The 17,229-nt window shown below is 34.1% G+C and overlaps 1 protein-coding gene across 1 annotated transcript in view; it reads left to right on the top strand.

Moving 5' to 3' along the window:
• LOC149414102 (transferrin-like) overlaps positions 1–17,229 on the top strand; it is a 49,248-nt gene that overhangs the window by 19,491 nt on the left and 12,528 nt on the right. Inside the window, exons 6-8 of the mRNA XM_089644248.1 lie at positions 456–646; positions 1,446–1,582; positions 7,045–7,217. Of these exons, the coding sequence (XP_089500374.1) occupies positions 456–646; positions 1,446–1,582; positions 7,045–7,217 (501 nt within the window). The remainder of the gene's footprint in view (positions 1–455; positions 647–1,445; positions 1,583–7,044; positions 7,218–17,229) is intronic.

Genomic DNA, 17,229 nt, shown 5'->3' with positions numbered 1-17,229 from the left:
AATTAAAAATAATGTTGTAACGAACAATTTCTTCAAGAATGGTGACATCATTTACAATAATGAACAATGTCGTAATTAAAAATAATGTTGTAACGAACAATTTCTTCAAGAATGGTGACATCATTTACAATAATGAACAATTTCGTAATTAAAAGTAATGTCGTAATGAACAACGTCTTAATTAAAAATAATGTTATAATGAACAATGTCATCATGAAGAGTGGCATAATTTACAATAACTAATATAAGTCAATAAGTAAATCAATAAGTACAAATAACTAAAATAAAACTAACAATAATGGCATAACGAACAATATCAATATAATAATTGATATCGTGATGTCTCAAAATCATCATTTGAGAAACGAGAAATCCCATTCTTGGATAGAGAGTAAAGATTTATTCATTCATCCTTAATTTTGCAGTTAAATAATTTATATTTTCGATTTATCCAGAGAGTAAGTACGCGAAGTTGTGCTCCTTGTGCGGCGATAAGGATCCCAACTGCGAGGGTTACCGCTACTTCGAGCCCCGCGCGATAGCAGGAGCGCCCGTTAACTCGCACATGTCCGCAGTGGCCTGTCTGGCCACCGCGCGCGGAACTGTCGCCTACGTGGCCTACAACCACGTCAAGGAATACTTCAAGGTAAATAACAACAATACGGCAAGACACAATGCCACCATTTTATTAAAACTATCAACACACTTTAATAGGAATACGGGGTGCAGCAAAACAGACAGTGCACTTTTGAAGGGCAATATGTAGTAATGCAAAATCATCTGTTTTTGAAATGTTTCAGATGCTTTAATCAAATACTGCGAGTAGAATACATCTTGGCCTTTGAAATAATCCAGTATTTTTTAGATAAGTCTTTTTATAAGCCCAGAAAAAAATAATGTATAAGGCGTATGAAAACTGCTTTAAACTTCAAAATCTCCTACTTACGAACCCATTTTCGGTTATTATTTTATTGAATAATGTGAAAAACTAAGTTATTCATAAAATTATCGAAAAAAAATTAAATATTTATGCCTGAACATCCACAAAATTCAATAAAAGGCACTTTTTGGCCATGTTTTTTTCTTGCATAAATCAAAACAGGCGAATAGTGTTAAGCGGGAATTTAAACCTTTCCGCCATCTACGCAAGGGTTGTTATTGATAGCGGCTCAATTTAAAATATTACACGACGTAGTGCGTCGTCTTAAACAGAAATGTAGTTTATGTTATTTTATTCGGTACATCATAGCTGTGATTTCCTCCAGAAGTCAATCATTGAGTTCTTCCAATGTTTAAACATTTTCCTTCAGGTGTCGCAGCTGTAGAGATCATTCTTTGGTCACTCCTGGTAATCACTGATTCCTATATTCACCCCTCATACCTCTGCTATACTCAGGACGCAGATAGGGGGAGTTGCGTTAACTAATGCGTTGTTTATGTTACAGGAAAACATGGAAGAAATGAGGAAGTTTGGCTTGTTGTGCGAAAACGGCACAGTTGTCCCGTTCACCGGTCAATTCCCGCCCACCAACCCGTCCTGCGCCTGGGTTCAACAACCATGGCCTGCTATCGTCGCCAGGAAGTAAGTAATTAAGGATAAGTTGAACGTGAAGTTAAACTAGCGTGGCTATCATTCCGCCATTGAAAGCATTGTAATATAACCGTTAAATTACTAGTCCTCTTTATAATGAGGCGCAAATTGTTGGCTGCGTAAAAAAATTTAACTGCAAATCCCAAATCGGGATTTCCGAACAAAATTTCCGAATTATTTCCAAAACGTTATATTTTGTAACTCTATTTAGTTAGACACTTTTTCAAATGTGTTACAATTTGCCCAGTTCATCACATTTGTTCAGTTTGCAACGTTTTCTGTGTATTTCACAAATATACTGTTTTAGAAACTAGATAAAATAATCTTTCCGATGTACCCATTTAAAAAAAACATTACTTTTTCTAAATTATAAAATTTTAATATCAAACGTGAAAAGTGTTGGCAAAAACTCTAACCACATTTTTACTTAATTTTTTACTCCAATCATAGAAAAATTGAGAGAACTCGATATTTCGACAACAAATTCATTTTGTTTGGGGAATTTGTAAGAAAACTGTAACTTCAGTTTTATCTCGTTCATACAATTAGAAATAATTTTTATTCTGAAATATGAATTATTCATTTTGACTATTTTTAGGATTTTATTTATGGATTCTAGCATAAATATTTCAGGTTAACTGGAAAGGATTATTATTTCTCTTTCTAATGTAAAAAAATATATATATCGGGTTCTAAACTAAATTCAATTTAGGTAACACAATAATGGTGGATGAAGTAAAAAAATATATATATTCTAATAATCTACCAGGTAAATATGGTACTGTATATTATATCCATGTTGTTATTTCCGCATTATGGAAAAAATATAAAAATACTTTTATAAAATATAGACGCACGGTCATATATGACCCTCAAACGCTGGAGCGGTTAAACGGAAATTCCCATGTCCCAAAATGGACAACACTGTAAACATTTGCATTACTTTAGTGAAGTTTACTTTTCTGCGCAATACGAAGTATGTCAAAAAAATACAAATAAATAGTAGTATATCTGTGTGTAAGGATAGAATGGCCAAACTTATGATTCCAGAGATAGCCTCATTTTTAATGTCAGAGCCATACAATTTTATCTTAAAAAATGATAACTTCTTCATTTGTACACGCAATTGCTTCGTACGAAATTTTATAGCATATTAATGATCAGCAGAATCCATTTCTAGCCAAAAAAAACCCTTGTAAATTCAAGTCTCTATGTCTATGAAAGGCGATTTTCAGCCCACTGTGCGCCTCCAGCCCGTCGAAATGATATCATGTTATTCATTTGTTGTGTGGGCATATATCATTTAGTAGTCTGGAATTTATGGTTTTAAATTAAGTGTAGCATTTTTTAATAGAGTTTTTGTAATACTGAAAACAATGAAGTTTTTCAAATGTTATTTAGGTGCAGTTTTATGGGTATTTTAACCCCTCAGGCCTCTGGCATATTCTGTCCGAAGGTCGGAATAATCCGCTTTGCAATCAAATACAAATAAACAGAATATTTTTTTACGTATCCAAAAACTAAAAATTGTTTTTAAAATGTGACAAAATACGCTATCAATTGTTAATTTATTTATTTAAATACAAACGGCACGACGTGTGCAATTAACATAAATATATTAAAAAAATATAGTTAAAAAGTATAAGGTATAAAAGTATACTGCATAAAGTTTAAAATACAGGATTTTACAGGTCTACTCATACAGTATTCCGTGTTTGTTTTATAGTGTAAGCGAGAAAGCGTATCTCGTTATCTCAGTCACACTCGTGATGTAGAATATACAGGGTTTTCCAATAAGAGGTGTTATTTTGAATAGCCCGCTATTTCAGTAAATGTTACTTTTGAAGCTGTCATTTTTTGACATTTGACAAGTAGAAACTACACCATTAATACAAATTTAACGATACACGCTTCAAAAACGCATTTAAATTATTAAAATTCACTTGAGTGAATCAAATGCAAATCATCTTGAGTGATGAGGCCCATTTCCACCTCGGTGGCTTCGTCAACAAGCAAAATTGTCGCAATCTGGGGCTCGGAAAACCCAAGAGTTATTGTTGAAACGCCTCTTTATCCTCAACGTGTGACTGTTTGATGCGGTTTATGGTCCGGCGGAGTCATTGGACCTTACTTTTTCGAAAATGAGGCTGGAGCAACAGTTACGGTGAATGGATTGCGCTATCGAGAGACGATTAATGTTTTTTTATGGCCAAAATTGGATGGTATTTATCTGGACAACGTTTACTTTCAACAAGACGGCGCTACGTGCCACACAAGCAACGAAACCATTGACCTTTTACGATTGAATATCAAAATAACACCTCTTATTGGAAAACCCTGTATAATATACGATATAAAGTGTAAAGGTTAAATAATATATAGAATAGATTATAAAAAACAAGTACAAAAGGTAAGAAAAAATATATGTTAGTAATTTTTTGTGAATTATGCCAAACATAAATGATTATCATTTATCAAAGTAACGATAATGTAAACAATAATGTATGTTTAATTACTTATCTTTTGATTTTTGAAAATATTTTTTTATACATCTTTTATATATGATAACAGACTTCCTTCATCATTGATATCAAAGTATTCATTTCCTAATCTATGCAGGCGATATTTTAAACAATTTTGTTCTGCATTAGTGGTAATATTGTTACTATACTTATTGTTAATATGGCGATATGAATCGAGTTGGTCTACTAGGTACGTGATAATTTTGCAGCGAGGCTAGTTCAGGGGAGTCAAACCAGTTACTGTTTATTTTAAATTAAAATAAATAAATCATTAATTATTCGTCCATCTTATACGAGTCGCAATTTTTGCAAAAGAATATTATAATTCATGTCATCTGCAGGAATATCTAATTTAAAATTAATCGATCGGAGAAATTTTTGTTGAATTCTCTCAATGGAATTTATATTGTAGGATGGGTATTGTAGTGCTTCTAACAAGAGCTGTGTAAAGTATTTTGAACGTAATGATGTTTTTGAAATCCTTAGATATTCTTAGGATCAGAGATGTGCTTTATTTCAAATAAATCCATTTCAAATGGAAATGCAAAATGCAAAATGGGTATTTTCCATTTTGCATTTTAAATGCTTTTCTAAAAACCATTTTGCATTTTGCATTTTAAATGCTTTTCTCAATGAATTTTTCATTTTAAATGCTTTTTTTGCAACATTCTTCCTACTATCTCCACTCATCTTTTTTTCATAAGCCCCAAATATCAGTCGGTCCTCAACCTCGCTATGAGAGATAATTTACATTTGTCAAGTTGCTCCCTGGTAGGAGCCCTGGCAATTAAGTGATGCCATTACAAAAAACACTGATTCAAATACTGAACATGGGGCCATGACGCTGTAATATTAAATGTTAGATGGCAGTTTCTATGTTTTTACGTTGGCAACATTAGTCCCGCGCAAATTTTTTGTGGTTTCATAATCTGTAGTCGTGGTTGGATTTACCATCATGTAATATGTTTGTTCTACATTGATGTCCAATATTAAATGACAAAATTGTTTAAAAATTCTATAATTATTTTAATTGTTTGACCTGAGAAACCATTTTGCATTTTTCAATGCATTTTGAAAATAGGTATTTTGCATTTTGCATTTGAAATGCTTTTCTAAAAACCATTTTGCATTTTCAAACGGAAAAGTTTTGACCCATTTCCATTTTGCATTTCAAATGGTTTTGGGTACCCATTTTGCACATCTCTGCTTAGGATGAAGCCCAACATTTTCATTGCTTTACCTACTTGTAACATTATTAATGTGATTAGTAAATGTTCATTTAGTATCAAAGGTTATTCCAAGGTACAGACATTAAACTATGGTTATTCAGTATATAACTTTATTTGATTGGGTTTCTCATTATGAAAAAACTTATGATTAGACATTTTTTTAATATTAAGTGTGAGTTTGTTAATATTACACCACTCTGCAAAATTTTCAAAATTCGATTGTAGGGACAAACAGTCATTGATATTTTTTACAATTTTTATATATATTAATGTCATCATGAATTATTTTTGCATATTAAAATTATGAAAGCAAACATAAAAAGTTTTTGAAATGACTCACATTACGGTTTTTTTGCCTAAACACACAACTAAAAAGTGGTGATAACAAAAAAACACATAATTTATTAGACAAATGGATTATAAGCATTTCATTTCAAGTAACATTTTTGTTTTGTGACTTTATTTATTATACTGTTATACTTGGTGGAATTATATATTATTAAAATAGAAAATAAAACATTTTTTAACTTATTTCCACTTGTTTATTTTACCACTACCGGTTTCATCCTATTATGGACATCTTCAGGCTGGCAATTGAAATTCTTTTGTTACAGAATTTATACAAAATTAGGTACACAATTTCAAGGTAGGTACATATGATTGGGTTATTAAATTACAATGGTTCTTTAAGGTTAATATGTCATAAATAAGAATTTTCTTATTTATGACATATTAACCTTAAAGAACCATTGTAATTTAATAACCCAATCATATGTACCTACCTTGAAATTGTGTACCTAATTTTGTATAAATTCTGTAACAAAAGAATTTCAATTGCCAGCCTGAAGATGTCCATAATAGGATGAAACCGGTAGTGGTAAAATAAACAAGTGGAAATAAGTTAAAAAATGTTTTATTTTCTATTTTAATTTTTGTTTTGGTTTCAAAAAAATAATTAAGGCGATGCACTACGTCGTGTGATATTTTGATTCCAGCCGCTATCAATAACACACCTTACGTAGATGGCGATAAGGCTTAAATTCCCGCTTAACACCATCCATCTGTTTTGATTATTGCAAGAAAAAAACGTGGCCAAAAAGTGCCTTTTATTTTATTTTGTGGATGTTCAGGCACAAATATTTAAATATTTTTCGATCATTATATAAATAACTTAAATCGCCACATTATACAATAAAACCATAACCGAAAATGGGTTCATAAGTAGGAGATTTTGAACTTTAAAGCAGTTTTTATAGGCCATATACATTATTTTTTTCTGGGCTTATAAAAAGACTTATCTAAAAAATACTCGATTATTTCAAAGGCCAGGATGTATTCTACTCGCAGTATTTAATTAAAGCATCTGAAACATAAAGGCGACAAAATTATCAAAACAAAAAAAAGATGATTTTGCATTACTACGTATTGCATCGCCTTATTAAAAAATTCACGAAATTTTATAATTGTTCTCAGATTACATTCGGTACGTTTCATAGAGATATACACTATACTGTGGTTAATTTCTAGATTTGAATATAAAGCGTGGTGTTTTCTCTTTCTAACATAGATCATATTTGTAACCATGACAGTAAGGGGGAGACAACGATTTCTATGGGACCATATGAGTTGTTCCAAAAGCGAACGTATTAGCCTGAGGGGTCAAGGATTATTATAATAATTTATTTATTTATTATCTCACCAGGGCCATCGCCGAGGATCTCATCAAGGATCTGAAGACTTGGATCCCCAGTGGAAAGCCCGATGACCTGGTCGGGTGGAAAGAATCCCTGGCTAACATCCTCTTCAACACACACGGTGATGTTGTCATCAAGTATCTTAACCAGTCACAGTCTCCTACCGAGTACACCCTTGAAGGTAACAACTTTTTGAGAGCTGCAAAATTTTTAAATAATTTAGGAACATTTATTATGTTATATAAAACCCTTATCAGATGCCAAGTTGAGTATGTAGTTATATTTCGTATTCTAAATATTAATAAACATAGAAAATACAACAGAATGATTTACGAAAGGAAGGTTCGAGAATGTTTTCCAAGCTCGTCATGCAGGCAAATAATTCGATCTCGATGTCAAGGTTGCTGGTACTGTACTAACGATTTCGTTCACGCTGTCACTTATATAGGTGGAAAACATTCCAGTTGCTACAGTAACAAATATTTAAAAAAATTAAAGAAAATCCAAGAAGCTTGTTTGGCAAAAGCCGAAACTTCTAGAATGACGTTCGAATCAAGTAGTGGCCTACCACTACAAGTCTTAGTATAACTCTACGTAATGGTCTCCATTTTTCAATATTCATTCAGATAACATTACAAAGATTCAACGGAAGTTTCTAAGGTTTATAAACTATAAATTGCATATTCCTATACAAAGCATTGATTACAGTTACCTCCTGGATAAAATGTCTCTATTGAAACTTTCAGAAAGAAGAATAAGCACAGATTTAATACTGTTACAAAAAATACAACATTTTAAAATTGACTGTCCCGAATTACTTCAATTTATCCATGTTCCCAAAAAATCATGCCGACATTTCTTACCTTTTTACTTAAATAACACCAGGACACTAGCTTATCAAAATTCTCCGATTCCGACACTTCACAGTCTTTCTGATCTGGGTGATATATTTCATCTCAAAACTATAAATGTTGTATATTCTATCACTTCTATTCTTCTAGACACAAATAGACCTATGTACCCATAAAACGCTTCCACTATTTTGTTTTGTTGAATCTTTTAAATTTAATTATTTGCGTGAGTATTCTTAGTTCCTGTTCACATTTTTAATTATGAATTTTGTTTTGTGTTTTTTTGCAAACTTTTTTGTCATTATTCTGTTGTGTTTTTCATTGTTTATACAGGGTGTATCGGCACAAACCCGACAAACTTTAACCAGCTATTCCTTAGCACATTTGGAATAAAAAATGTTGTGAGCACTTTGCTGTCGGGTAGCATTTTTTTTCAATTAAAAACAACAAAAAAAAAATTTCCACACTACATCACTGTCATTGGCATTGCGTTTCGTGTTCAACAGCTGTTATAAGCAAGTATGTCAAAAAGCGTCTTCGCTCTTTCGCACACACTAAAGAATAATAGTTAAAAATGAGACGAATGGTGCCGTGCCATTTCGTTGTGATTGTAAGGGCCCGTTCCCACTTCCGTTTTCAAATCGGAGGCGGGTCCCGTTTTAAAAACGGATGGCCAATGGCCCTGTTCACACTACCGTATTAAAAACGGACCATACTCTACGAAAAAAAATAATTGTCGATTCAACAAAAACATGTTATTTGCTCATTATTCAGTAATGGTGCGCAATGGACGACGATGAAGCTCTTGTTGTCATGTGGTACTTATTAAATAGAAGGAAAAAAGTGAAAAGAAAATTTTGGGTACACCCAATCATAGCCGAATGATTTTCTGTAGGAATTTTCCAAGTGTTAATTGGTGAGTTGAGAAGTGATGAACTAAAGTTCTTTAATTATTTTAGAATAATAATGATTGGATTATTTATATAGCGCCGTTTTCACCATGAAAAATCATATTATTACTCTAAGGAAAAATCACCTCAAGGGCGCTTAATGGCTTAAGAGAATGTCTATCACTTACTTTAACCATCTACTGGAATGAGTTTCAGAGAGCTTAACATATCAAAATACAAAATTGAGAAAGTGCATTTGTCCTGAAGAAAGGCTATCGATATTTTAAAGTAAGAAAACAATAAACACTCAAATATTTTTTATTATGTGTTTATTTAACTAATACGCTCTTCCGTGCATCTCATTAAAGCTTTAAAATTAAAAAAAAAGTAAACTTAAAAAAATAAAAATAAAAATTTTGATGTACAAAAGTTGTGTACACTAAGGGCCCGTTCCCACTTCCGTTTTCAAATCGGAGGCGGGTCCCGTTTTAAAAACGGATGCCCTAGTGGCTGTAGTGGATGTATGGAGCTGTTCACACTTGTCCGACACGATTTGAAAACGGATCCGACATTTTTTGTCGGATGGCTCGCCTACGCAGCGCGTCCGTTTTCAAATCGTGTCGGAACACGCTCGCTCATAGTGTTGTATGGAGCTGTTCACACTTGTCGTCCTGTCGTTCCGGCAGAGTCCCCGCCAAACCCCGACCCCTCCCCGCCCGCTCCCTGTCGCAAGGAAGCAGGCACGCTGCGTGCTTGTATTTGGTTGTTTTGTTAAGTAAATAAATCAAAACTACAATAATGGATAAGGAAATAAATCCCGAAAATTTAATACCACTGGTCGAAGAAAGAGTATGGTAATATTTTATCTTTAACTAAATAAAAACAAAACACTTGGTGTACACAACTTTTGTACATCAAAATTTTAATTTTAATTTTTTTAAGTTTACTTTTTTTAAATTTTAAAGCTTTAATGAGATGCACGGAAGAGCGTATTAGTTAAATAAACACATAATAAAAAATATTTGAGTTGTTATTGTTTAGTTACTTTAAAATATCGATAGCCTTTCTTCAGGACAAATGCACTTTCTCAATTTTGTATTTTGATATGTTAAGCTCTCTGAAACTCATTCCAGTAGATGGTTAAAGGAAGTGATAGACATTCTCTTAAGCCATTAAGCGCCCTTGAGGTGATTTTTCATGGTGAAAACGGCGCTATATAAATAATCCAATCATTATTATTCTAAAATAATTAAAGAACTTTAGTTCATCACTTCTCAACTCACCAATTAACACTTGGAAAATTCCTACAGAAAATCATTCGGCTATGATTGGGTGTACCCAAAATTTTCTTTTCACTTTTTTCCTTCTTTTTAATAAGTACCACATGACAACAAGAGCTTCATCGTCGTCCATTGCGCACCATTACTGAAGAATGAGCAAATAACATGTTTTTGTTGAATCGACAATTATTTTTTTTCGTAGAGTATGGTCCGTTTTTAAAACGGTAGTGTGAACAGGGCCATTGGCCATCCGTTTTTAAAACGGGACCCGCCTCCGATTTGAAAACGGAAGTGGGAACGGGCCCTAAGTGTTTTGTTTTTATTTAGTTAAAGATAAAATATTACCATACTCTTTCTTCGACCAGTGGTATTAAATTTTCGGGATTTATTTCCTTATCCATTATTGTAGTTTTGATTTATTTACTTGTGTGCGCCAATATAGGTACACACGTGCATTATTCAACGGAATTCGAATAAAATATTTGCCAGATGGGTTTTCAAACTTTGACAAATGATAAAACAGTGGTGAAAATATGAATAGTAAATTTTTTATTAAACAAAACGTTACCGGACAGCAAAGTGCACATTAGATTTTTTACTCCAAATATGCTAAGGAATAGCTGGTTAAAGTTTGTCGGGTACGTGCCGATACACCCTGTATAAATTTTGTTCTGTGTTTTTTTAAAACTTTTTTGTCATTATCTTTACATTTTACATTATTGTATTAATTGTTTACTTTGATACAAAGAGCTTGAAAAGCCCACTAGGGCGTGTAATAAATAAATAAATAAATTTTTAAAAGTCTGATAACCTCTGATATAAAACATGCAAACACCTCAGGACAGATTCTCCTAGTGAGGTATTTACAAAATACTCGGCAAATAGACTCGTTGTCGATGACAATGCATTCTGTTGAGAATAGTTTGGGGCTTGATGGAGTCTTCAAAATAACAGACGCATGGTTTTCGTTTTTACTGCACAAACTGCATTTTTACTTTATTTAATGTTACGAGATAAAATTTATTCCCGACCCGGACAAAACACTTTTACAAGTAGTCACTTGAACATAATGACTGCCTGCTACTGTTTTTAGAGAGAAGAAGTGAAAAAATACACTCGGCGAGGCTTTTTATAACCTAGTCAAAATAACACACATTGACAATCTAATTATCCAAACAAATACAGTCGTAGAAGCCAATGGTAATTAAAACACCTGTTTTATCAATAGGCCCAAGTTTTACTACTGACCGCTAGGTGCTAGGCAGTGCCTTGTAAAATAAATGGTTGTGCACTTAGCTAATAGCTTGTACATTTTAAACATATTGCCACCGCCGGGATGAGAAAAAAAAAACTGGTGGGTTTTTTTTCGATATCAATACAAAAAACTTTCAACAAATATTAAAATAGTTCTTTATAACTAAACTACCTAAACCTGAAGGGATCGGGAATATAATTTAAAACAATCAAAAATATAATCCTCATACAAATACATAATCCATAAAATTAATCACATTATTCCATAAAATTAATGAACCCATAACCTGATAAACTATAAAATTGATAAAAATTCATAAAATTAATAACATTTACACATATAGATCACTTAATTAACTAATATTCTAGCTCCCGTATAGAGCAGCTCCAAAACTGAAGTCTGTTTTTTTTTATATATGAGTTCATACTTGACTCTTTTCTTTTAATAGAACACAAAACACTGTAATCACTGCACTGTGTAGACCGTTCACTCTGCATTCGGTCCAGTGGTGATCATCCTGTCAAGGGTGGTACATGTTAACTCAGGAGGTTGAGTCTCATATTAAGGGTGCCCTGTCCTGGTAGGCAGCGAATACCCCTGGTCCTGGTTGACTGGAAGCCCCAGTGGCTTCTGGATATAGGTTGGTCAACCACAGCGATGCTCTATGGTCAGTAGTCCTGTGTGGTAGCATCGGTTCAGCCTTGGTTACATTAGGCTGTGACCTTGGGAAGGTCTGTAGTTTGCCGGGTCTGGAGATGCAGATCCTGGTTTGATTCTATTGGCATCAAACATATTTTTGTGATAGGTCGCACAAAAATGCCTTGGGACGTCTTGAGGGTGACCAACCTCACTACGCCATCAGGTCCTGGATGAGTTGCTGTTATGCGCGCCATTCTCCATAATGCAGGAGGCAGATTGTCCTCCTTCAAGATGACCAGATCGTCCTTTTTTATGACTTCTTGGCTGCTGGCCTGCCATTTGGTCCGTTTTTGTAGTTCAGCAAGGTAATCTCGTTTCCATCTACACCAGAAAGTTTGAATTAAGGCATTTAATTTTTGATATTGGCTTAGTCTGTTCTCTGGTAGCTCGCGGACGTCTAATTCAGGGATGATAGAAGCCTCAGTGCCCATAAGGAAGTGGTTGGGGGTGAGGGGGAGTAGGTCGTTGACGTCATCAGACAAGGAAGTTAAAGGACGGGAGTTCAAACAAGCCTCTATCTGACAAAGTAAGGTATATAATAATTCAAACTGTAATGGATTATTTTTAGTAATTCTATATAAATGAAACTTGGTAGATTTAACTGCAGCCTCCCACAACCCGCCGTGATTTGGCGCCCTAGGAGGAATGAAGTTCCAAACTATACCTTTATCTGCTAAAAACCTATGAATTTTGTCATTGTTCAGCTTTAGACTGGCATACAACTCTTGAAGCTTGTTAGAAGCTCCTCTGAAGCTAGTTGCATTGTCAGAAAATATTTTTTCAGGTTGACCCCGCCGGGCGATAAATCTCTTTAAGCAATTTAAAAAAGTATCGCTTGACAAATCCGTTACAAGTTCTAAATGAACAGCTTTAGTAGAAAAACAAACAAATATGCAAAGATACGATTTGATAAGTGGAGACTTCCTCAGCGCTCCACTCTTCATGTCAATAGGTCCAGCATAATCAAGCCCCGTCACCGCAAATGGTCGACTGGGAGTGATTCTTTCAACAGGTAAGTTTCCCATAATCTGCTGGCAAACTCGAGGTTGGTATCTAAAACATATAATACAGTTATGTAAGACTCGTTTAACAGTATTTTTTCCTAGTATGGGCCAGTATTTCAAGCGTATTTCCGCTAACAGCGCTTGTGGCCCGGCATGTAAATGCACATAATGATAATGTCTTATGATTAATTCGGTTAATTTATGTGTAGACGATAATATTACAGGTTGCCTTTGTTGATGTGATAAGTACGTAGCTAGTTTTAGTCTACCATTTGCACAAATTAAACCATCTAATAATAATCCCCTCGGGATTTTCAATACATTTAGTTGTGATAGTTCACCTAGATAGGCCCTCCAGGGTAGTAAAATTTCATCAGGTAGTGTGTCGTCCCATGCTGCTTTTGATTGCCATAATTTCTGCATAATTAATTTGGCCACCACTAATATGGGGCCTAGGAGTCCCAATGGGTCAAAAGTTGAAGCTATGCACGACAATATCTGACGCTTACTTTCCGTCTTACTTGACGGTCTTTTAATTTCATATGATAAACAATCTGATTCATTATCCCAGATCAACCCTAGGATCTTTTCAATTTTGGAATTGTTAGTGATCATTTGTTCACTATTGCTTTTCCCAGCAATTTCACCCTGGCCCGACCCAGATGACAATTCCGAAATATTCGATCTCGCTTCCTTTATTACCGCATGATGCGGCAAAAAATAGGAATGGTCCTTTGTTTTCTCACATAGCTCCATGTGATTTAATTGCTCATATTCTTTCATAAATTGAGCATACTGAGATTTCAATTCAGGATTCATTAAAAATTTTCTTTCCAAACCTTTGAATCTTTTTTCCGCTGTGCCTAATGAGTCACCAAGTTGGTTGACACACTGGCGGCGCGGCAAACTCACTACGTATCTACCATCGCTCTCTCGGGTGTGCGTGGCTACAAAGTCGGCTTCACAAGCCTTCTCCTCGTGGTTATAAAAACTTGGAGGCAACACCTCTTCCATTTTCCAAAATTTTTCAACTTGATTTGACAATGTATTTATTGATAAACTACAGATTTCTGGTACTGGCCTTTTTTTATGGTGAGCGTTGATCGGGCCCGAGATGATCCATCCTAATTCTGTCCTTTGGAGCGTAGGTCCGGTATCCAATCTTAGCCGATCATTCTTCAAGATCTCCCAAAAACTCTCAGCGCCCAACAGTATATCAATGGGTGCTGCTATGTTGAAGTTTGGATCCGCCAATTCCAATCCAGGCGGAAGCTTGAAATCCTTCCTGGCCACCGTTGCTTGCGGTAAATTTGTAGTTATTTCCTGCAATATTAGACATGTGATATCTTGTTTATAATTTGTTTTTAAAGATTTCATTTTAATTGCAACCCGTTTCTTTATATGGGTCACGTTGTTATGTATACCCGACACGGGTTTGTTTATGTTTTCACACTTCAAATTCAATTTTATTGCGAACTTTTCGCACATAAAATTTGATTGGGCTCCTGAATCAATTAATACCCTTGCTTTATGCATTTCATTATTGCGATCCAACACTCCTATGATTGCTGTCGACAATAATACAGTTTTTTCCGCCTTCACCAAGGTGGAGTGGTTGGACACTGAAACTCGTTCAGTTTCCATATGGTCGCCGCCTCCAGGGCGAGCTTCACCATTTTTATCGGAATCATTACTCGGATGATTCTCCTTATGCAATAAGGTGTTGTGGCTATCGCTACCACATAGCTTGCATTGCATATTAATTTTACAATATGAGGCCGTATGCCCTAACCTCAAACATTTGAAGCAGGCCCTACACCTCTTTATCATTTGGCTTCTCTCTCCTGAAGTTAACTTTAAAAACTTTTTACAATAATAAATTTTATGTCCTTTATCGTGACAACATATACAATTATTGTGGGCGGCTGCTAAGAAAACTGATTCCTTTCTAGGAATGTTATTGTTGCCGCCATTTGTTTTCGGGTAGGTAACATTTTTTTTCGATTCTGTATGTAACATTAATTCTAAAACTTGCGCCCTTGACGTTAAACACTTGAGAAATTCTCCTAACGTTGGTAATTCTTCTTCTAATGTTGTTTGTTCCCAATGCTTTCGCGATATTGCGTCTAATTTATTAGAAACTATATAAATAATTAATGCATCCCATTGATCAATTTTTAAGCCTAAATTTTGCAGAGCCTTTAGGTTCACATTAGTCTCATCAATTAAATAGCGCATGGCTACCGGATCCTCTTGTTTCATTTCTTTAAGTTGAAACAAAGCTTGTATATGTTTATGAACGGTAGTTCGTAAATTTGCAAATCTTTGTTGCAACAATTCCCAGGCTGACACGTAATTTAAATCTGATACTTCGAAATTGGCGATCACTTTCGCTGCATTCCCCTTTAGGCAGGATTGCAGATAATAGAATTTTTGCACATTATTTAACGTTTGATTATTATGCACCAGTGTCTTGAATGTCTCTAAGAAGTTTACCCATGTTTTTTGATCACCATTGAATTCCCTTAATTGGAGGTTAGGAAGTTTTATTGCTACCTTGTTTTGCTCAACGGATTGTAACATTTCTTTTGCTTTCGCTAAAATCGAATAATATTGGTTCTCAAAACTTTCCCTTTGGGAATTATTCTCGATGTCGTCAGAATCTGGTAGAGATTCTATTTGATCTTGAATTAATTCAAACTGGTTTAATATGCTTTCAATTTTCTCGTACCTAATTTGGATCTCGTTTAACGATAAACTATTTATTGAATCCCCGAACCTCGTTAGTTTTCCTTTTAAAACCCCTCGTTTGGCGATTAGCGATTTCATATTATCCATTTTAATTGCGTAAAAACCAAAAAACAAATGTTCCCTTTAAAATATTTTCTGCGCAATCGTATTATAGCTGAAAACACAAATAATGAAATAACCAAATCCAGCCGTACCTTGACAAATTCTTACAAATGATATATTTGAGCTACCTAACCTTAAAAAAAACCAACAATAATAATACAATGACTTGCATCTATGCTGTGGGTAGCCGTTTTTTTCTTTTCAAATTATTATATTAGCAAAATACACAGTAAAACATAGCTTGTTTGAACTTGGAAATGATTAAAAAGATAGGAAGGCACAAAGGTACTCATCTGAATTTCTTCTGGAATTGGCATCAATTTTTTCCATCAAAAGCCTTTTGTTTGGTGCTGGTTCATTTTTCCTGGTAAATCCTCTGATTATATCCATCCGCTCGTTAGGACCATGTCGAGATTAGTTTGGGGCTTGATGGAGTCTTCAAAATAACAGACGCATGGTTTTCGTTTTTACTGCACAAACTGCATTTTTACTTTATTTAATGTTACGAGATAAAATTATTCCCGACCCGGACAAAACACTTTTACAAGTAGTCAATCAACCATATTGACTGCCTGCTACTGTTTTTAGAGAGAAGAAGTGAAAAAATACACTCGGCGAGGCTTTTTATAACCTAGTCAAAATAACACACATTGACAATCTAATTATCCAAACAAATACAGTCGTAGAAGCCAATGGTAATTAAAACACCTGTTTTATCAATAGGCCCAAGTTTTACTACTGACCGCTAGGTGCTAGGCAGTGCCTTGTAAAATAAATGGTTGTGCACTTAGCTAATAGCTTGTACATTTTAAACACATTCTATCAACTTTTGGTGGCAATCACTTACAAGAATACGCATTTCTCTCAAATCGGATGACTTTACAGCAGTAATATACAAAATAAATGTCGGTCCTACATTTCATGGGTAGGAAAGCTCAATCCTCAGTCAAACCATACGTTATTATGTTTAAAAGACAATTTAAAATAGTTGTATCATTGTAAAATAGTAGTATCATTGTAAAATAGTTGTATCATTGTAAAATATTAGTATCATTGTAAAATAATTGTATCATTATAAAATAGGAGTATCATTGTAAAATAGTTGTGTCATTGTAAAATAGTATTATCATTGTAAAATAGTAGTATCATTGTAAAAAAAATTACTTCACTTTTATTTTTACTTTTTTTTTATTAATTTCTATTCCTTGACATACAGTTAGTTGTAATTACCTACGTAATGAGAACCAGTTAATTTTAGTAAAATACAGTCATAACGTCATAAGTAAAAACACAGCATCATCCTTGAAATTCTCAACACAGTTTAAATCATTTATCTCACAAAGGGAGATGGAACAACATGT

The sequence above is a fragment of the Hesperophylax consimilis genome, chromosome 20 (genome assembly GCF_061612785.1).
Source record: "Hesperophylax consimilis isolate HC1 chromosome 20, BYU_Hcon_1.0, whole genome shotgun sequence".
NCBI lineage: Eukaryota > Metazoa > Arthropoda > Insecta > Trichoptera > Limnephilidae > Hesperophylax > Hesperophylax consimilis.
Note: the sequence above shows the minus strand (reverse complement) of the source record. Positions and strands in the feature narration are given on the sequence as shown.